At 47.5% G+C, this 22,701-nt stretch overlaps 1 protein-coding gene across 2 annotated transcripts in view; it reads left to right on the forward strand.

Annotated features, from left to right (window-relative positions):
• The window catches only part of WDR7 (WD repeat domain 7), a 349,883-nt gene that overhangs the window by 323,497 nt on the left and 3,685 nt on the right, over positions 1 to 22,701 (forward strand). For both annotated transcript variants that reach the window (XM_004703006.2, XM_004703007.2), the window contains one exon: positions 12,772 to 12,876. In XM_004703006.2, coding sequence (XP_004703063.1) covers positions 12,772 to 12,876 — 105 coding nt within the window. The remainder of the gene's footprint in view (positions 1 to 12,771; positions 12,877 to 22,701) is intronic.

Below are 22,701 nucleotides of genomic sequence, written 5' to 3' on the forward strand. Positions count from 1 at the left end.
TTCCACATCACCCGCTTCCTTTAAAAGGAGAATAGCATATCAAATGGATAACTGTTGGTTGAGTCTTATCTCCGAAGTGAGTAAAATAAGTCCACCTCAGAGTTATGCTTCTCCTCCCATCTGCAGTAAGGCATAGAGAGGCATTTGAAGACCCATCTGTGGGCTGCCGACAGGATAGCAATTACAGAAGATTACTAACAAAGTGCAGTCCCAGTTATAAACCAACAAAATGCTTCAAAGGATTCCTGTTTGCATAGGAAGAACATGAATTAAAGCATCAAAGCCATTTGTTTCCCTTAAGGATTGTAGTTATTTGGATAGCTTGTCAGTGGTGGTGATGCAGCAAGTGGGCTAGTGTTATTGATTTCCACCTTGTGTTACCCAAACATTTTTCATTGACAAATATTAATTGCTTATTAAGTGCTAAAGAGTTTGATGGTCCAAATATTGAATTTTATAATGAATTGGCCTTTTAGTTTTGCTTATCATTAGACAATATGATTGCATTAGAGATACAAAGGCTCTTTCAGCCAGCATATCTCCCACATTAAGAACATTACGTAGATATTCCTACAGAGCTTCGCTTCAATGATGGGCTATTCATTTTTCTCTGCTTCTAGGCAAAATCTTTTTGGAAAACTATGGAGAATGGTCATTTAGGAACATACTGGGTGATTTTAATTAGTCGCAAAAGTATCTAGGATATCGCCCATTGATTTAATTTTTAAATCCAGTAGACCAGTAAGATTTGTATCAGACTCAAACTGATCACAATCATTTTTTTTAATCATTAATGTGGTTAAGATGATTTTTATTGTAATTTGAAGAAGAAGCTTTATAACAAATTGAACAGTCAAATATATCTGTGTGAATATATATAGGTATGTATGTGTGTGTGTGTGTGTGTGTGTGTGTGTGTGTATGTGTGTATGTGTAGAAAGGGAAAGAGAGAGTCCAAGTCTGAGCCTGACTCCCTGGCTAAATTAAAACCAAAAACCCATTGCCATCTTGTGGATTGGGACTCATAGTGACCCTCTATATCAGTGTTCGCCACTTTCCTAATGCTGCAACCCTTTCACAAGTTCCTCATGTTGTGGTGACCCCCCCACCACCACAAAATTCTTTTCATTGCTACTTCATAACTGTCATTTTGCTACTGTTTTTAATTGGGAGACCCCTGTGAAAGGGTCGTTTGACCCCCCCCCCAAAGGCATTGTGACCCACAGATTGAGAACTGCTGCTCTAGATGGTTTCTGAGGCTGTAAGTGTTTACAGAAACAGACAGCCTCATTTTTCTCCTGCAGAGTAGTAGCTAGGTTTGAACCGCTGCCCTTGCACTTAGCAGTCCAATGCTTACCTGACAGTGTCCCTGAGCTAGGCAGGCAGATATCCTGAATTTGAAGACAAACTGGGGCTCAGAAACCTTTAGTGACTTGCCCGATCATCAAATCAAGAAGAAATTGTAATTCACTAGGTGAGCGTGCAGTGCCCCAGGGGCACCGTGGTTGGAGCAGTCAGCTGCTATCCCCAAAAAGACGATGGTTCAAACCCACCAGCTGCTCTCTGAGACATGGGGCATTCTGCGGCAGCACAGGTGACAGACAGCCTTGGAATCAACACGGAGCAGTTCTTCTCTGTCCTGCAGCCTTGCTGTGGATCAAAATGGAATCAGCCCAACAGCAGTGGGTTTGGTTTGGGTTGTAAGGTGAAGGCGATCACAGACGCAGCTAGAAGTGACTCAAAGGAGGGACTGCTGGGATAACTGTTATTTTGCTGAAGGTTTCCCCATGCTGATTGCTCTGGGCTGTTGCCTAGTCTACCAGCAGTATTTTGTTGTACTGTTTATGAATAGTATTTAAAAGAATTTTGAATATAACTTCAAAGGCAGAAGGGCAGTTTTCATGTTTATACTTTGACATGGTTTAAACATAACTGATAACATGAGCCTCGTGATATAGAACATTAATTCAAACAATGCTCCAGGTGAAATGGATTTCCTTTTTTAGTAAGCTGCAGAGGTAGAAGAAAAACCACACATAAAAAGTATAGGATCCTTCCATTTGTGTGATGTATTAATAGAGACGCTAATAATCAGTTCTCCAACATAAACCTGTGCCCAAAGATCTGGCGGTGTACATGTCTTGGTTAAGCAGGGTTGCACTCTGTTGTGCAAAGGACCACAATGCGTCGAAACTGACTCCAGGGCACCCAACAGCAGCCTGCAGCCACCCCAGTTTCTTGAACACTTTCAAGTCATTTCCTTTTTGGCCTAACTATTAAAACCTTCTGAAATGATGTGCTTTAAAAAATAAAAAAATCTTGGCATCCGTACTCTCCATGAGGTGAGGTTTGTGCCATGGGCACTAAACCAGGCAATGGGGAGGTGGGTACATGTGAGGGGACATGTGTGAAGGCCGGGCCCACCTACCCTAGCCAATGATCTTCTTCTGTTAACCTCACCCGGAACCAGAACCCGTGGAAATGCAGAGTTCCAGGCCAGGTGGCCTTTGAATTAGAACTGCAGAGCCTGTTGGCATCAGCTAACAGGGCCTGTTATGTAAGACGGCGGCGATACTGGGAGAGGATGCAGTTCAGCCTTGTAAGGAGCTTCAGGTGGAAAGTGTAAAATTAGATTGTTGTCGCACGGAAGTATTGCTTTGACTAGTTTCTTCTGTCTTTGGGGAAAAACCATAGAATCGTTTTATGCCATGCCTATTTTCTTAGGAATCATTCGCATACTTAGCAACAGGGTTTTAGTAACCTGAGTTTACAAAATACGAAATGATGCTCATTTTAAGACTATAGCATGAGCCCTGATAGCATAGTGCTGATGCACTGGCTGCAGTTTAACCCACCAGCTGCTCTGCAGGAGAAAGATGTGGCAGTCTGCTTTCACAAAGGATTACTCCCCAAAATCACCACCATCAATTCCCTTCTCACACATGTTGACGCTGTGGGACAGGATAGGGCTACCCCATAGGGTTTCCAAGACTATAAAGAGTAGAGCCCTGGAAACCCGATGGGGCAGGCCCTATCCGGTCCTGTAGGTACATTCTGAATTGGACTTGGCTTATTGGCAATGAGATCGCATGGGTTTTAATAGATCTTATATTAGAACCGCTGAAAAGAACATTATGCATTTGCTAGTTACACGCTAATTGTGTAACTATTTCATACCAGCAATGTTAAGTACTGACAACATTCATCAAATGAATGCCCCTTTTGTTTATAATTTAAATCATATTTCCATCCAATGTTTGAGGATCTATCAGTAGTAATCATTCTCCACCTGTTTTCTAAATACTGAATCATATGAAAAATGTTATGGTTTGAATTTTTAATTATCTTTACCATTTGGGGTGAAAAGCCCATTCAAAGACTGACAAGGTGCTGCCCTTCGGCTAGTGCGTCATGGGTGTTCACCACGCTGCACGGTGACCTGTAAGGTTGTGATGTTGGGGTTCGGAGCAAAACTTACCCAAGTGAGATTCTGTAAAAGTGGTCATCTCAGTTTGCAGAGAAAGGACCTATCAGTTAGGATGGCTCAGTTGGATGTTCTTTAGGTCGGTGCCCCGTCCTGGGAAGATTTGGTCCTCTCCCTGGTGACGCAGGGAAAGATGAGGCAGTCTGTGTGTTTGGTGAGCTCCTGATGATTTGCAGCCAGAAAAGGATGGCGGAAGTCCAGACATAGGAGGGAACGGTGGGAAATGTACTCTTTGAATCTAAAAGTTTCTCATCTGCTGAAGCGATGGGAAAACGCCCTTGAAACCAGTGCAAACTCAGTACAGAAGTGGGAGTTACATGCCCACAAATTAGATCCCCCTTCATCTGTGGATCTTCCTTTTGGAGATCAAGTTCATAATGTATTACCCATACGGGTGAATACATACACCTCAGTGTCTTAAAAATCTGGAACTACCTCTGATGCCGAAGCAACAACAGTAAATCAGTCTGGAGCCTGTATGTTCTTACTATTCCCGGGTAAGGATGTTGTATGCGTGTGTGCTCCTGTGTGTAAATTCCCCACGGAAGACATTTCACCCACTGTGGTGGGTGTCGTCAGGATTGCCATTATGTAAATACTTGAAAGCGCCTCTAGTTTGGCAAGATGCCTTAGTTTGTCCCCAGATGACATGTAAGTAACTGTCAATGCCTGAAAATAAACAATAAACACTGGCTTATTTTTAAGGAATAGAGAGCCTGCTTACTTGAAGCACTATATCTTATAATGAATTTTAAGCTGGCCTAGTTTATTATATTTATCATTAAATCTATTTTCCATTAAGATGTTAAAATGATACCAGATCTGCTTGTTTCCCCTCTGAATGTATATCTTTTCAATTATGTGGCAATAGAAAATAACTCAATTCAGCGAATAGATCCAGTGCTGCTTAGATTGGAAAATCTCCATAACGGGTTGGCTCTGTAGCGTAGAATGGGCATAATATGGATAAAAAGCATTGCCTTGGCCCTCCATCAAAAGAAAAGAAAAGAAATTGTAGAGATAACCAACTCATTTTCAACCCTCCAATTGGGCTCAGGATCATTGTAGAACTGCTCGAGGGCAGCCTTGGACTGGGCTGTTTGGAGTCTGTGGGAGATGGCCCAGCCAATAAGAACCCTGGGTAAGATTCATTTAGGTCGGTACTTTTGGCTTCTGTACGCTGTGTCCCCAGTGAGGAAGAGCAGTCCCCTCAACACAGGCGTTTCCCACTCCTCCACAGGCTTGAAAAGTGGACTGGGGCCACATCAGGCAATAACCCTCCATGCTTTCATGGCCTGGCACGCCCAGGCAGGGCTTCCTGGTGCTGTAAGCAGGGGTGGTTTCTCTCGGGGCACAGTTGAGACCAGGAAGGGCGGGGGGCACCGTGTGGGGGTGAGGGTTTGTAGTTTCTCGCCCCGGTGTTCTGTGAGGTGGATCTAAGGAATGGGAGTGAACACAGCTCCTGAAGCCAGACTGTCTGGGTTCGGATCCCCTTCCTGTACCTCAGGGTCATCATCTATAAACTGAGGGCCCGGATAATTATTCAGGTTGGAAAATGAGTCCTGAAAGGAAAGGTTGTCGCCACTGAGATTTTTTTTTTTAATACTGAACATAGAAAATAAATAAGTAGCAAGGCATCAAGTGACTACTAATAGTTCCCGAGACTGTAAAAGGTTACCCCCCGAAGAGCCTGGGCCGCTTGTCCTCCGTCTCTGCTGAGGCCAGCAAGCGCAGCGGGCAGCGTTTTGGATTCCAGCATGGAGTGAGGAGAAATTCCCTGACAGCACACAGGAACCCTTGAGGAAGGGTGTGTGTGGGGTGCTGGACTCTTCTCTGGAAATAGTTGAAAACAATAGATTCTCATCCCTCTGGCCTGTTTTCAGGCAGCCCTGTCCATCAACAGAAAAGACCACGTGACTTTTCTGGGCACCGCACCAGGCCTGTGGAAGCTGGCCCAAACAGGGCTGCCAAAGACCTAGTGCCAGTGCTCTTAAATTTCACCGAGGCTTCCGAACCCACCGTGAATGTGCTCTGTTGTCAAATGGCGTCGCTACCTGTCCGAATGCTTTGCCGAATCTGCAGCTTGTTCCCGTGAGTGGGTGGACCTTCAATAGCTGGCGAAATGTTCACATCTAGGTTGTTTATTTTTGTTTGTGTTCTTAAAACAAATTAATTCTTAAACTCTGCGCAAATGGCACTCTGCTCTTCCCTCTTCATCCCTCCCCTTCCCTCCTTCTCTCTCTTCATCCCTCCCTGTCCGCTCCCTTCCCCCAGCCTCACAGAGTCATCAGCCCAAGAGGCCTGGCCTCTCTGCCAGGTGGCCACAAAACAGGGGCCTCCTGGATGCTGGGGAGTCAGAAAGGCAGACTGGTGTGTGTGGCAGTGCCTGAGACACAGGGAAACAGCCCGCAGCTCCGGATGCTGACATCAGTGGGAGGCCAGTGCTGGCTGGCTGGGTCTTTGGTGTTTCCTGGCCTTATCTTTTTGGTCTCCTTCTTCACTTCCTGAGCCCCTGGTTGAAGCACATGGCTAAGCGTTGGCTACCTACCAGAGGTTGGCCGTGCACACCCACTCAGGTGCCTCACAAAGGCCTGGAAGCCACGCTCATTAGAAATACAACAGAGCACAGCTCTGCCCAGCCAGAATCCAAGGCCACTGGATTCTAGGCTTTGCCTTCACTTCCCAGGTACTCCCTTCCCTGAACATTAGAGTCCATCTCCAACCTCTTCCCTACTTCCACCCACAAAAGGAATCAGGGCCAGGCTGGCCCACGCACAGGGCACCTGTCATACGGTGCTCCTGAAACACACACGACTGTGCTCCCATCCCTCCTTTGGAAACTGCCTCTGCTACGGAATCACTGGGTGTTCAGGCACTGCAGAGGCCCCAGGCAGACACACTGGGGACCTATCAGGCGCCCCTCAAACTGCAGTTGCCTGTCTCAATGCAAACCAACCATGTTGCTCCCCCAGAAAGCCAACCACCAGGGGAACCCTGTCTCAGCAATATTTACCAGCACCAAGCTCTATTTCAGCCCCCCTGCCTCACAGATCCCCTGTTCATTTTAGTAAATTTCAGGCAAAGGCTGCATACTCGTGTTTTATGAAGCTCCCACTCCCAGGTGATGTTGATTTTCAATGTAGGAAAATGTTCTGTGGGTTTTCCCTCCTTAAAAAAAAAAAAGTGATGAGACCTGCAAATGAAAACAAATACAAAATGTTCTTTTGCTCTTGTTCGCCCTCCGAAGATTTGTAGGAGTGCCCTGGTTTTTTAGGGTTTTGGGGGTGGGGTGGAGTGGGTTCCACGTTGAGATTTATCATCTGGAAGCTGAACAGCAAGGAGCCAGGAAGAGACAGCGCTTCGTGAGGAGCATGCCTTCCTAACGGCCTGGCTGCCCTGACCACTGAGCACCCCTTCTCGCCCTCTCTGTTCCACAGGCTCCACTCTGCTTCTTGGCGCTCAGGATGAATCTGCCCGCCCCCACGCCCTGCTCCTTCCCTTGCTCTCCAGGACCAGGCAGCCCGGTCCCCTGCCAGGGTGATTGCAAGAGTCCCCTCATTGTTCATAGCACTTCCTGAATTAGATTAATTTCTTTATATTCCATCTCTTTCTTTTGAAGGCAGCAATTTCGTTTGGAGGGGGCGGATAGAACAAGACATGGTACTCGTTTGCATATCAAAAGCCCACCAAACCACTCTTTTTTGGAAACCTGTTATTTGGGAACTGGAAATGCTCTTTCCCTTGTAGGATCGCCCTGTCACAGTGTGCCCTGAGCCTCGCACAGCTGCCTGGCCAGTTCAGGTGGTCCCTGCCCTGATCTCACAAGTTCAGAGACTCTGAACAAAAGGCAGCATTGGCGAGATGTGCATTGCCCTGGGGGCGGAGCTACCCCCACCCCCACCCCCACAGGAGATCTCCGCAGCTATTCTCCGCAGCCCTGACTTCTGCCTAGAACATCTGGGGGGGAGGGGGGGACTTCCTCGCTCACCCCAAACCAAACTCATTGCCACTGAGCCCATTTCCAATGTGCACAGCCCCCCTCAAAGGACAGGGGGGCTTGCCAAGGCTGTAAATCTGTACGGGAACAGAGAACCTCCTTTTGTGAAGCAGCTGGTGATTTTGATCTGCTGACCTTGAGTTTAGCAGCCCAGGGCACAACCCCCTATGCTACCAGGGCTCCCTAGGTTTCTCTCTGGATTGCTATAAAAGATAGCCCCATTGGGACACCTACTAGTAGTACACACACCGTACTCTGTGTGTGCCTCTTCCGATGTAAATTGTAGTTCTCTTGTGCCCAAAACGGATGTTCATGAACTAACAGAATTAAAGTCAGTCTATGCTGGGATCCCAGCAACAAACAGAGCCATCATTTGGAGAATGAGTACGAAGTACGTAGTACTAGAGACATAGAATGAGCCTCGGTTTAGTTCTGAATGTACTGACCGTCAAGCAAACACATGTGCCATTACATAGTAATTCTTGTTACGTGGTAACAAAACAAGGCATGATGATGATGATTTGGGTAGATAAGCATTTTCCTGGCAAGAAATTCTAGCAAGAACTTATTTCCCAGGATCTTCTCAGTGAGCTACGCACTGGGCTGCTAACCACGAGGCAGCCCCCTGCTCCCTGGGAGAGAGACAGAAAGATGGGACGGTCTGTCGGGAGTTACAGGACCAGAAGCCCACAGGGCAGTTCTACCCTGTCCTGTAGGGACACTGAGTCCGAATTGACTCGCTTGGAGTGAGTCTGCTTTCAGAGACACTAGACACTAGATAACCTAATGAACACTGCCTTCAGGTGACACAGACATGTTGCTGAAGCTGGTGGTTTAAGTGCTCGCCCTCTGAAAGATGGAGGTATCATGAAATACAAATGGAGATGGCTCTTCCAAAGGAGCAGATACATGTAGCATCCTGGGGTGTGAGGACTAACTTGGGGAGCTTCTCACAAAAGTACAGGGACGTGTCTGCTGGGTGGTGACATCCTTTGCACATGCCAGCTTAAAGACGTCCACTGTTCATTCTCTCATTGACGCGCCTGGTGGCTGCTGGGTCGGGTGTGCCTCTCGGTTTGGAAATCTAGAGATTCAACACCCAGAAGGCAGATCAATCCCTTCTACACAGGGTTGGACCCTGGGGCGTTCGAGAAGGACCAGTCTTTCTTTAAAAGGGCCTTGTGTCTGGCCCCTCTTGGGAGGGATTTTGGGGTCCCTGAGCATGCAAGGAAGTGACTTTTGGGCAGAATGAAGCTACCTGGTGGTGGGTATACACACGGAGCTTGTGTGTGTGGGGACCTGTGGCATGGAAGCAAGGGTCCTGGCAGAAGTGGCCACCTCCACTCAGCCCTGCCTGATGTCGCCATACAACAGGCAAGGCCAGAACCCGCTTGGCTTCCAGTCTTCTGAGCAGATGCCAGACACCTTGATGTTGTGAGCACTCTGCTCACTGAGGCCTCTGTGCCGAGCAGACCCATCTGGCTTCGGTTCCAGGAGCTTTCATCTGCAAGCTCCTTTGAGGGGCCAGGCTTTGCTGATAACCAGCTCAGTAACCATAAAGTAACCTCAGATCAGCTCAGGAGCCAGCAGCATGTCAGATTTTCAGGGTAGCTGAACTTTTACTTAAAGGAAAAGTCACTTCCCAATGAGCTTATTTAGTTGGCACTGGGGGTGGAAATAACCCGTTTTTCCCATGTCATTATTGACGCTCCTCCTTTCCCCTGCACCCCCACCCCCGCCAGGGTGGGTGGGCTACAGTAATTCTCATCCTGATATGGTGTTAAGCTGATGGCCTGGCAATAATTATTAAGCATGTTCACTCCGCTGTTTAATTTAGCACCACATTAGCGGGCCAGCACCATGGAGAGTTACCACTTCTGGTTAATACACTGTCACCATCTGACATTCCTGTATTGTCCCTGGGCAGCCCTTAGCTAGCCGATGTCGATGCTGGTATAGACAGTGAGGGCATTTCCCCTCTGTCCCCTCTCATTTCTCTATTAAACAATGTGCTCAAGCTACATGCTTGCTTACATTTATCTGGTCATCATTTTATTAAATTCTAAGAATTTTCACATATAATATTTGAGGGAGCTTCAAATAATTCAGAGAAACATTTCAATATAGTTTCAATTGATATCCCCCCCCCAAAAGCTTTTTGAAGCCCCTTCATCTTTATGTATTACCTGATTTAAGCTTCACAAAATCTGATGAGGCAGGTTTTATCACCATCATCATCTTCACCATCCCTGCTCCATAGCCTGGGATGTTCTGAGACTAACTAGCACAGAGGTTAAGTCACCTGCCCAAGACACACGACCAGTAGAAAGAAGAGGACCCCAGGGGTGGGGGGAAAGAAAGGGGGTTGGTTATGCATTGGGCTGCAATCTGCAAGGTCAGCAGTTTGAAACCACCAGCCCAGTCCTAATCCTCAGGGGTAAGATGAGCTTGCTACTTCCATAAAGACTGACAGTCTTGAAACCCCACAGAGACAGTTCTACCTTCTGTCCTACAGGCTCTCCTCCGTGAGTCGGAATTGACTCGGTGGCAGTGAGTTTGTGTTTTGCAGCACTGGTTTGGAGTTCTTATTGGGCAGCTGTTAAGCACTGAAAAGCTAACCCAGGATTCAAGGGTTTAAACCCACCAACCACTCTAAAGGACAGATAAATGGCCTTGAAAATCCTCCCTATACTCCCTCAATGCAAGAATACTTTCTTCTATTAAATTGGCATTCTATGATGCTCACCTTCCCAACACAACCGCTGAAGACAAAGCAGGTGAATAAGCAAATGTGGTGAAGAAAGCCGATGGTGCCCGGCTATCAAAAGATATAGCGTCTGGGGTCTTAAAAGCTTGAAGGTAAACAAGCGGCCATCTAGCTCAGAAGCAACAAAGCCCACATGGAACAACATATCAGTCTGTGTGATCACGAGGTGTCAAACGGATCACTGAATACAAATGGGTGCATAAGCAAATGTGGTGAAGAAAGCTGATGGTGCCCGGCTATCAAAAAGTATAGCGTCTGGGGTCTTAAAAGCTTGAAGGTAAACAAGCGGCCATCAAACTCAGAAGCAACAAAGCCCACATGGAAGAAGCACACCAGCCTATGCAATCACGAGGTGTTGAAGGGATCAGGTATAAGGCATCATCAGAACAAAAAAATCTTACCATAGTGAGTGATGGGGGGAGTGCAGAGTGGAGTTCCAAAGCCCATTAGTAGGCCACTGGAGATCCCCTTGCAGAGGCGTCTCAGGGAGGAGACGAGCCAGTCAGGGTGCGATGTAGCAACGATGAAAAATACAACTTTCCTCTAGTTCCTAAATGTTTCCTCCCCACTCCCACTATCATGACACGAATTCTACATTGCAAGTCTGGCTAGATCAGAGGATGTACACTGGTACAGATAGGAACTGGAAATACAGGGAATCCAGGACGGATGATCCCTACAGGACCAGTGGTGTGAGTGGCGATACTGGGAGGGTAGAGGGAGAGTGGGTAGGAAAGAGGGAACCAATTACAAGGAACTATATGTGACCTCCTCCCTGGGGGACAGACAACCAAAAAGTGGGTGAAGGGAGATGTCGGACAGGGCAAGATATGACAAAATAACAATTTATAAATTATCAAGGGCTCATGAGGGAGGTGGGAGTGGGGAAGGAGGGAAAAATGAGGACCTAATGCCAGGGGTGTAAATGGAGAGGAAATGTTTTGAGAATGATGAGGGCACTGAATGTACAAATGCGCTTTACACAATTGATGTATGTATGGATTGTGATAACAGTTGTATGAGCCCCTAATAAAATGATTTTTTAAAAATCCTCCCTAATAGGTTGCTGTAGTTGAACTAAAAAGCACACAGTGGGATTGGTGTTGATTTGGGGAGGAACCAGACTTGAACCTATGCAGTTCTACTTGGAGCAAGTTCTCTCCCTGCCCAGAGCCCCATATCATGCCCCCAAGATGTTCTCCCCACCCCTACCCCCACCCCCTTCTTCCTTTGGGTTTTGGAAATCAGACTTTTTCTTTTCCTTTTTTTAATCCCACGGTGCCTCAACAACATGAGGCTGTGGGTGCCCCTTCCCTCCTTCCTGTCACCCCAATATCATTCATGAAGAACCTTCTGAAATTCAGTGTGCAGAACCCGAAGCCCATAGATGACCCAGTCATAGTTCTCCATCTGTAGCTGCAGACTGGAGCAAACCCACCTGTACTGTCTACCTGTAAGGGAACACATTTCTCCATTTCTTTCTCAACACAGGGAGGAGCCCAGCCTACGGCCTGTAAGCCGGACTGAATATTGCTTAATATTCAGTTGGTCTTTAATAATTGAGTGGATGGTGATTAATACAATATGATGTTAATTCTCTTAATATCCCCGTGTTTTCAATAATTTTTAACAGCATTATCCTTGAGTCTAATTTTTAATTAGTAAAGGCCTTTTATCAAAGATCTAGCCTAAAGTACAATGTCCTTTTCTTATTCATGGTTAAATCAATGATATATATTTGGCAAAGGCTCAGAATGATCCCTGCTAACTTGTTTTTAATAGTAGTTGATTTATATGTGTCTACACCTCCAACACACATGTAGGCGTATTTTCTAGTGGCAGCTGCCTGTGCTCAGGCCGCATTCTTGGTGTGGAACGAAACCTAAACCATGGAAAGTGGAAGGATCAAGGAATTGGCATTAGAACCTTGAGCTCCTTCCAGAATGTTGTGACCAGCTTTAGTTGTCTTTCGCTGAGAGGAGCCAGCTTCCTGGATAGAAGTGGTGGTCCATTTCTTGCCTTTCTCATGAATTGTAAAATTCTTTCCTATAGTGGACATGGAGCCTTGGTGGTGTAGTGGTTGCACACTGGGCTGGGATCTACAAGGTCAGCAGTTCAAAACCACCAGCCACTCCGGAGGAGGAAACCAGGGCTTTCTACTCCTGTAAAGAGTTACTCTCTTAGAAACTCACAGGAGCAATTCCACCCTGTCCTATAGGGTTGCTGTGAGTCGGCATTGGCTCCGTGGCTCCGTGGCTGTGGGTTTTGTTTTGTTCTTTTAAAGTGGACGGAAGGGGATGAACGGTTAAGATATGGATGTTCATTGGCTGCACCAGGGTAAGATTGAAACCCATTGATATATCAGTGAGAGAACTTTGACTGCTTTTCCTGTTTCTCTATCCTGATTTTATAAGCAAAACGTAATAAAGAATAGAGCAGCATCTAATATCTGTGAAATGACTGTCTTGGACGTGCACATGCTTTTGGTGTGCACACACTAAGGATTTCTGGGTTTTATTTCAGACAATTCATGGACACAAGGGACCGATCACGGCGGTGGCCTTTGCTCCTGATGGACGATATCTTGCCACCTATTCCAACACTGACAGCCACATTTCTTTCTGGCAGGTAAGTGAGGGCATCACGTGACGTGCTTTAGGTGCAAGTTGCGTCTATCCTACTGAGTTCCTTGCCCACTGCCTTCTACCCCTCGCCCTCCTGCCATCTCCCCTCCTTGCCTGCCTGCCACAAATATCCAGTACTAGGCATTGACTAGCATGCAGGGCGCCAGGGGACACCATTTGCAATCTGCACAGGGCACGTTCTGGGCTCACAGAGCTTTCCAGATACGAAGAAGGAGCAGAAAAACAAGCAAGCCATTGCAGTGCAGGAGGGGACCCGTAGGAAAAGTGGCCTGGAACGGCTGGCAGGAGCTGAGGAAGGGCCGGAAGGTAGGAAGATTCAGAAGTCGGCACGGGCGTGGTGTGCTGCCCATCTGGGCAGAAGTGAAGTGGTGGTCAGGCAGGGAGCGAGCGTGCCAGAGGTCCCGGTGCAGTGTCAGGCCTTCCGCTCTGACTCTTCATAGGGTGAAGGGAAAGCCAGGCAGCCAGGGAGGACTTGGCTTCTGTTCATATTATCGCTGTGCTGTTTGGATCCTGCACTCCCCACAGAACGCTCCCTAAAGAATCCGACCCCTTTGGCTGGCAAGTCATGGAAATGTCCACATTTCATTTTGAGTAAAATGTAACTTACTCCTTTGGTCCTGATAAGGAGCCCTGTTGGTGCAGCAGGTTAAGCGCTGGGCTACCACCTGGGAAGTCGGTGGAGCCGACTGACTCATCAGCCACTCCACAGTGGAAAGATGAGGCTGCCTGCGCCAGTGAAGATTCACCTACAGAACACCCTGACTCTGTCTGGCAGGGTCTCTGCTCAACAGCCGTGGGTGGTGTTTGTACTCGTCCTGATAAGCATTGTCCTTCCTGCCACCCTCCATCCCCCGTAAATTAAGATTTTTTTTTTTACCTTCACGGTCCAAATCTATTTTACGAGCTTCAGCCTTATTGCTTTGAAGGCTTAAAAAGTTTAAGCAACTTGATGATAGTTTGAAGAAATCAATAGCTAATAAAATGTAAAACGGATACAATAAATTGCTTAATTAACAACATGCTATTAAAGCATGACAACTTCCAAATCTGCCACAGACTGTTTCTACTCTCCGTCTGATTTCCTGGTCCTGTTTATTTTCTCATTATCCTTCATCCAGAAGATATCTCCTGCATCTTAACTAGCTCACATTGTCTCTCGTCCTCCGGGGTCTCAGCTGGGCTTCATCTTCCCTAGTGAGCCCTTCCCGAGGACTCTGACTTTAGACGGCAGAAACCCCAGAATGAGCCCATTAGTTGTCCGTGAAGTGGGCCCTTAGAGCAAATGTTTCCTTAAAGTGTTGACCTACCAACACTTCTTTCTGCTTAGCCTAACGTGGTGGTCTCTGTTACATCAACTTGTTCTTCGAGGTGAACCTTTTCCTGTTATCTGTTCTCATCAGATCTCTGAGGTGCATTTCTGCAATTCAGTCTGCATTTACCAAGTGTCAAGGGCAGTGGGAGTCCAGCAGTGAAGTCCTCCTGTGGGGAGACCAGGGTTCGATTCCCAACCCATACACACTGAGCGCACCCACCACCTGTCCATCAGTGGTGGTTCGCACGTTGCCGTGATGCTGAACAGGCTTCCAGTGGAGCCTTAAGACTAAGATGGACCAGGAAGAAAGACCTGGTGATCTTTTTCTGAAACTCAGCCGACAACAAAAACCTGTGGGTCAAAGTACTTCTGTCCCCCAGTGATCATAGTGCAGGACCATTTCAGTCAGTGGAGCATGGAGTCAACATGAACTGGGTCTGCTGAGTGGCAGTCAGCCAGGCCTGAGTGCTGGAGCGCAATGGACATCGGTAAGTGAAGGGTCCCATGCGTCTCATGGAGCTTGTGTTTGAGCCCTGCTTTCTCCTTTTGAGTCTCATTATGCTTGTCCAACTTCTTCCGATGACAGAAGTATAATTATCATATAAAGGAATATAGCAGTTGGAAGACTTTGGTGAGACTGGTTTATAAAATACAGAAACACACCCATGAGGGATGTTCTTCTTAGCATGAGACCACGTGGGCCACAATTTCCCGAGGACAAAGATGGGAAGACAGGGAGGGTCAGGGCATCCAGGGGAATGGGCCCAGGGCAGGCAGAGGGTGGACATGGGGGGGTTCACCCGCTTTTCAGGGGAGCTCACTTGTTCTGGGGCCCCGGTGATGTGCACAGTGGGGAGAGGGCCTGGCACATTGTGAGGATCGCAGCCAATGCCATGCAACAAACTGCATATGAACAGTTGGAGTGGGAAGCTCATTTACTGGGCAGACTTCCACCTAAGACACAAGAGAGTGTGCAAATGAAAATAGCCAAGCACAGAAACAAGCTCGGAGGCAACTTTGGCCTTTCTCTGCACGTTAACCACAGTGCGTCACAAACCCACGACTGGGGAGAGGGTGTTTTGAACCCACAGACACGCGCGATTTATCACAGGGGAGGAAGTGGTTTAGGCTCTTCTCTGTGCAAACAAGGTTGCACACAGACCTTTTCCCCAGTCTCCTTGAGAAATTATCCAACCAGTATTTCTCATTAACACTCATTTCTCAGCCAAGCTCTTAATAGCTGGTCGCTCCAGTAAGGTTGTGTATTAATAAGATTTCATGAAGTTTTCCAAATATATTCCAGTGCACTTACTGGAATCCTGTGTACGTGTTACCGTACATCACGAGACGAGACCGCCGGCCTCCACGTCCATCGGCAGAGCCCACGATGCGGGCCAGTAGCAGTCGTTTCCATACAGCTTTCTGGATCTTTTTTTTTAACTTTTATTAAAAGATCACTTTACTGGGGGCTCTTACAACTCTTATTAGAGTCCATACATTGATTGTATCAGGCATATGTGTACATATGTTGCCATCATTCTTTTCTAGACTTTCTTTCTTTTTGTTGTTTTTTAAATTATTTTATTGGGGGCTCATAGAGCCCTTATCACAAGCCATACATACATCCACTCTGCCAAGCACATTTGTACATTCGTTACCATCATTTCTAAAACATTTTCTTTCTAGTGAGCCCTTGGAATCAGCTCCTCTCTCCCCCCCGCCCCCCATGACCCCTTGATAGATTATTACTGTTTTCATATCTCACACTGACCATTGTCTCCCTTCCCCCATGGATTCTGTTGGTCTTCCCCCTGGAGGGTTGTATGTGGCTATGTGTCGATCATTCCTGTCCTCCTTTCCTTTTCCCCCTCCCCCCCAGCCTTCTGGTATTGCTACTCCCATTCCTGTTCCTGGATTCCATGTGTCGTGAGCTCTTATCTCTTATCTGTACCTTTGTACATGCTCTGGTCTGGTCCAGGGTTCCTCAAACTTTAAACAGGGGGCCAGTTCACTGTCCCTTAGACCCATTGGAGAGCCAGAATGTAGTTTTAAAAAACTATGAACAAATTCCTATGCACACTGCACATATCTTATTTTGAAGTAAAATAACAAACAAGGCAAAAACACCCGGCGGGCCGGATAAATATCCTCAGTGGGCTGCATGTGGCTCGCAGACCGGCCGTAGTTTGAGGACACCTGGCCTAGTCAGAAGTGAGAGGCAGTACTGGGGTCATGGTAGTGGTGGGTGAGGAAGTCTCAAGGAACCAGAGGAGTATTGTGTGTTTCATCGGTGCTATACTGTGCCCTGGTTGACTCTTCCCTTCCCTGTGACCCCTCTGTTGGGGGATGTGCCATTGTCTACAGATGGGATTTGGGGCTCTGCTCTGAACCCCCCTCGCTCTCAACAATATGTTTTTGTTTGTTTATTATGGGTCTTCTGATACTTGTTACCCAGTCCGGAAGACACCTCATGATCGCACCAGCTGGTCTGCTTCTTCCATGTGGGCTTGTTTCTCTGCTAGATGGCTGCTTGTTTAACTTCAAGTCTTTAAGACCCTAGACGCTATATCTTTTCATAGCCAGGCACCATCCATTTTCTTCACCACATTTGCTTATGCACACATTTTGTCTTCAGGATTGTGCTGGGAGGGTGAGCATCACAGAATGCCAGTTTATTAGAACAAAGTGTTCTTGTATTGAGGGGGGTATGAGCAGATGCCGAAAGGTCCGGATCGTCTTAAATTCAAGTAAAAGACGGCTGTGCCTCTGGGAGGGGATTCACTGCATTTTCGTGATATGTCTCCACCACTTGTCTGTCCGTTTGCCGTACTGTAGTGGCCTGTGTGTGGCTGTGATGCTGGAAGCACGTCACTGGTATTTCAAAGGCGAGCAGAGCAGATTTCGGTGGAGCTTCCAAACTAAGAATAGATTATGAAGAAGGAATCGGCTGCCCACTCCAAGGGAAGCAGCAGCCGAAAGCCGGAAGCACAGCATCGCCACAGGCAGATGTCTGTGGGCCTCCCACTGAAGAACGTCAAGACTAAGCGGGGTGGTTTTTGCATGCAGAGAATGAGCCGCACTTTAAATTCTGACATTGGTTTTAGAGGCATTAAAGGCTGGTGTTGACTGAGTGCAATTATGCGCTCGCCCTGGACGCCCATGTGTGTGGACAGCACAAGGTGGCCTGCGGAGTACATGGCTTTATGGACGTCAGTGCTACAGCTGATAGGTGACCTCTGGGAGTGTCTTCAGTCCCAGGTGAGAGAGGGTTTTTAGGAGGATAGTCTCAGAGGTTCCTCCAGTCTCATCAGGGATCTCTTTCGTGAATTTGTGTATTGTTCTACATTTTCTTCCCCTTCTCACTGGGACCTTCCCTCGTGCCCCTGGCTAGAGTGGTCATTAGTGGTAGCCAGGCACCGCCCCATCTTTCTGGTCTCAGTAGAGGAGGCTGTGGTTTGTGGGGGCCATTAGTCCTGTGGATTTGTTGCTTCCTTAGTTTTTGGTTTCCCTCTCCTTTACTCCAGATGGAACAAAACCCAAAGTTGTGTCTTTTCAGATGGATGCTCACAAGCTCTTAAGGCCCCCAATGCACTTCCCTAAACTAGGATGGAGAACATGTTGAACTTGTGCCAGTTGGCCTAGATGTCTCTTGAGACAATGGTCTGTAGCCTTAGAGCTCAGAAATCCAGTCCCATTAGGTGTCTGGACTGGTCTCAGAAGTTCCCATCACTGTGCCCTCCATTAGCCCGACTATGTCTGTATTGATGAATATATATGCAGCGCACACAAATATCTAGACACAAATGCCTCCATCTGTACCTGCACACATTCCCACCTGCCCTCCCACCTACCTACTTCCGTAACCACTCACCAGTGTTTATGGCTGTCACTCTTGCTGCAGAACTGTGTGTTTCATATAGCACAGACCCTAGCTGCCTTTATTCCTACATACCGGCTGCGTCTTCATTCCCGGGTCACACTGTACTGACTTGCCTCATATCGTACTTTGCCTTTCCTTCACCAGAGGGTATACATGCCTGCCATCGAGTGTGAGTCTCATCTCCCATCATGGGGACACGTCAAAGTGCGTGGCAGTCTGTGTCTACCTGTTCTTGAAGTTCATGACAGTAATACCATCCAATGTTCACCTTTGGTGATCGACTTACTTCAGTTACCAAAGCATCCTCCAGATTCCCCCATGTTATAGGAAGTTTGTGGATTCCTCATTATTCTTTATCTTTGTATAATCCGGACCACATCCGATCCATGTGCCCATTGATGGACACTCGGGTGAGTTCTGACATTTTGCTGTTGTCAGGTACGTTGCAGTGAGCACGAACGGGCAGATGTCTGCTCCTGGGACTGGGAGTTATGGGGCCTTGTGGTATTTCTACTTCTATCTTTTAAAAGAAGGGCCGTGCCACTTTCCACAGTGGTTCTGCCATTGGACAACCCCTCCAGCGGCATCGAAGAGTTCTGATCTCCCCACAACCGCACCAACATTTGCTTTTTCTGGTTTCCTAATGAGTGTTGTTTTTTGAGGAGATCGGGGGTATGGGGGTGCTGTCCCACTGTCATTTAGATTTGGGTCTCTGATGGTTAATGATCATGAGCATCTCTTCATGTGCTAATTAGCCGCCTGGGTATCTTCTTTGGTGAAGTGTCTGCTCATCTTGCTCATTTTTGATTGGGCAGCTTGCCTTGCTGTTGAAGTATTCACTATCTGTATTTTAGCAGCAATGAGGCCCTCGTCACAAAAATCTGATCCATCTGTGGGTTTTCTTTTTCCGATTTTGAAGCATGCTTGGGTGCTGAGTGGGGATGCTTAGCAGCCGTTCAAGCACTTTCATTCCCTCCAGTGTCTCATTTCCTTCCACGTGGGTATTTCCATTTAGTGTGTCCATGGAGCAGGGGAGTTGGTGATGAGATGCAACCATAGTTCTCACCCCACCTTCCAGCAGATAAATCTCTCTCTTCAAAAATACCAACAATAAATTATGTTAGTCTAGGTTGACTAGAGAAACAAATTCATAGACACTCATATGTAAGAAAGAGTTTTATATACAAGGGCAACTGAATATGGAGAAAACATCCCAATCCCATCCAGATCAAGTCCATCAGTCCGATATTAGCCCACACAACCGATACCAATCTAGAAAGCCCTCTTCAGATTCACGAAACACATGCAATGATGCCAAATGCAGGAAGAGCATAGGCCAGTGGGTGGAAGGTCTTGTGGATCCTGTGGCAGTGGAAGCATCTCCGCGCTGGCAGGGGTCTACACATGGCTCCTCTGGCTCCAGAGCTCTAGCGTATGTAACTCCTTATATCTTGTCAGAAGGAAATGTCTTGTAGGGAATGAGCGAGTGTCCCACCTCCAACAAGCTGTTTATCTCCTTAGCACCTCCAAATGAGGTCATCAAGCTGCGTGTGACCCGATTGACAGACTAAACTCCACCCCCACTCTTAAATCTCAAATTGACAAATTATGTGCCGTATAGTATACTCGTGTATAAGCTGAGTTTTTCAGCACATTTTTTAATGGAGTTTTTGTGGTAAAATTAGGTGCCTCGGCTGATATTCAAGTCAGCTTATACTGGAGTATATACGGTAACTACCACATAAATCGAGGGAGATAATGGTTTTATTTATAGGTATGCTATTATAAATATAGTACTGTAAAAATGACGTGGAAGTGGAATTTGACCGCATCTGGCTTCACAAGGGGGTAGGAGAAACAAACTCAGCATCAGGCCAAGGCCAGTTCCTATGATGCAGAGGTCAGACATGGCTCCACCCTCTTTCTGCCAATTCTGATACCAGCCATCCCTCTCTCAAGGCATTTTGGACTTCTCCGCTGGTTTGATAATCTGTTGCAGTGGCCACACAGAACCCACAGACCATACGCATGGTGATGGGGTCAGCAGGCTACGATTCTGGATCAGACATGTGAGAGGTACAGTTCTTTGGTCAGGAGTGCCTCTTCTCAGCCACACAGCCCTTGGCCTCTGCCCTATTCAATGTTATGGAGCTCTTTTAATGCTGCTAGTGCATTCAATGGACGCTCCACTCGGTAGTAAGCTTCAGCCAGAGGCATTTAGCTTTAACTGTGGGTGTCGGCAATCAGCTCCCTGGACAAATGGCCAGGAGGTGCACCCCAAGTGAGACTCCTGCCCCTCCTGCCTGAAGGCACTCAGCCTCCTTATCCCACTGGCCTCTGATCTTGCTCTTGGTGCTGCTGCTTCCCCTGGCCTCTGCCCTGGCCTCACAGCTCTATGTCATGGACCCAGGAGGCTTAGTGTAGGGGTTTCAGGGTAAAGCATGGGCTCTACTTCTGGCTCTTATTTCCTGGATGGTCGGGAGTTCTCGATTCTGAAGCGGCTCACTTTAAACCTCTTGGGGTGGCAAAACAGATCAGTCTGCATGTTAGGGTTCCATATACCCTGTTTGCATGATCCCACCCCACACCATGCCATGAACTCTATTTACCTCATTAACCAGACATCCAGTCCCCTTGGTGGCCTACAAACACCTCACATTTGCATAGCCCTACCCAGTCATGTGGTGAGAGTTACGAAGACTATCTGGCCATGTAAAGAAAATAAATAAAAGTGATGTCAGCCTGTAGACAGGAGCATGAAGAGTATCCTCAGGGGCCGAATGGAAAGGCAGATGCTGCCAGTGAATAGGAGCTATTTACGGGCAGTCCCGTATGTCTGCATCTCCGTGTGTGAGAGATGTGTGCATGAATGGAAGGGTCTCTGCTCTGGGCAGTGAGGTTTCTGGGGATGTTTGCGCCCCTTCACCATTTGAATTTTCTCCAGTAAGCTTTTATCATCTGTGTAATCAGAAAGAACGTTATTGTAGCCCCCAACCAGAGCTCCAGGTAGTTTCCCGTCTCCAGGCCTCACGTTCCCTCTCGGGGGCACAGTTTGTCCCCCGGGACCTGATCCAGAACACCTTCATGGCCTGGGCACAGCCAGTCACTCTTTCTATGAGCCTTCTTTGAGCTTACTGGGGAAATGAATCCTGACCTTTCCTACTTCCCAATCATCCCTGACTGGAAGAGGCTACAGGGATTGCCTAGTCCCTGAGGACCTGGTGGTCATTGTAAGGGGTCATTTCCTTCCAGCTGTATGCCCAGTAGGCCACTGTTCTCGTCCGGACTGCCTAGCACTTCACGTAGCTTTCTTCGGGGCAGGGGTGGGGGGTGGGGGGTGCGGCGCTGTTGGATCTGCTCAAAGGCATTTGTCAAAGGCGGGATGACGGGTCCAGGTGCAGGGGAAACCCGGATGCAGTGGTTGGTTTCCTCTCTCTCGCCATCTCCAGCACTCCCGCAAGGTGTTCTCTCCCTGGTCTCCTTTCTCCTTGAGCCCACCTGCCCTGGGCGTGACTCCATCCCCAGGAAAGACAACAACTATGGAAGTGTCGGAGCAGATGGAATGCCCCTAGCATTTGGAGCCACCAGACATCATACTATCTAAGAAAATCCATAAAGAATGATAAATATTTTATAGTTATTTATCAACTGAGAAAGTAGATTTAAAAATAAAATAAAAAAGCCTAGCTCGCCTGTTCACATTAACTAGCAATTTTCTGGCTGGTTTGGAGCCAGTGTGCCAAAGGACAAAATTATGGTGTACTCTTGCTCTTTGTAGAGAGAACCATCAGAAACCCGGCCCACCGTTATGTGCAGTTAAGTGCTCTGAAAATCTCCAGAGAGCAGCCAGGCATTTGATGGGTGGGTTTCTTTCTCTCTCTCATCTTTTCTGGAGTTTGGAGGGCAGGGTGGGAAGGAAGGAAGGAAGGAAGTAAGTCAAGGATAACTGTCAGAACCTGCTCGGTTTCCAGTGTGCGATGAACTTTGGCGGAAAGAGTTAACTATAACCATGCATTTGGTTTTAAAATGTGACCTCGTACACTAGTGATTTTTTTTCACCTCTGTGTTGTGTTCGGCACTATTATTAATGCAGGAAAATCAGTAACATTAGTCATCTTAAAAGGGTTATTACTCAAGATGATTTAAATTGTGGAAATGTCAGTGGAGGCTGCACACGGCCTGCTAGAGATGCCATGATTCACGCCTGCTGACACCCTCCTGCTGCCGAGAAGGCCGCCGATGGGCTGTGCTGATCCGCATGCCGACGTGAGAGCAGCGCCCGGCCTTCTGTGACATCCAGTGTTTGCCAAGGTCCCGGGTGCTGGTCGCCGCTGGCCACGAGGTCACAATCTGCATGCTCCCATCTTGCCCAAGCAGGGGGGGCAGGGGGCATTGACCAGAGAGGACAGCTGGAGATGAGCATGAGCACCCAGGAAAAATATTATTTCCGAGATTCCCGGGCTGGTTTTCAGTACACACCCCATGCCATTTATCACGGCGCAGGGGAGGCTTCCAGAAACCACGCCAAGTACAATTCAGAACCGAAAGGTTCGTCAGATTGCGTCCACTTAGATGTCGTCCAAGATTCAATCCCCTGACCCGAATTGTCCATAGTC

This window comes from Echinops telfairi, unplaced genomic scaffold (genome assembly GCF_000313985.2).
Source record: "Echinops telfairi isolate 266 unplaced genomic scaffold, ASM31398v2 ScPeMD7_7400;HRSCAF=8409, whole genome shotgun sequence".
NCBI lineage: Eukaryota > Metazoa > Chordata > Mammalia > Afrosoricida > Tenrecidae > Echinops > Echinops telfairi.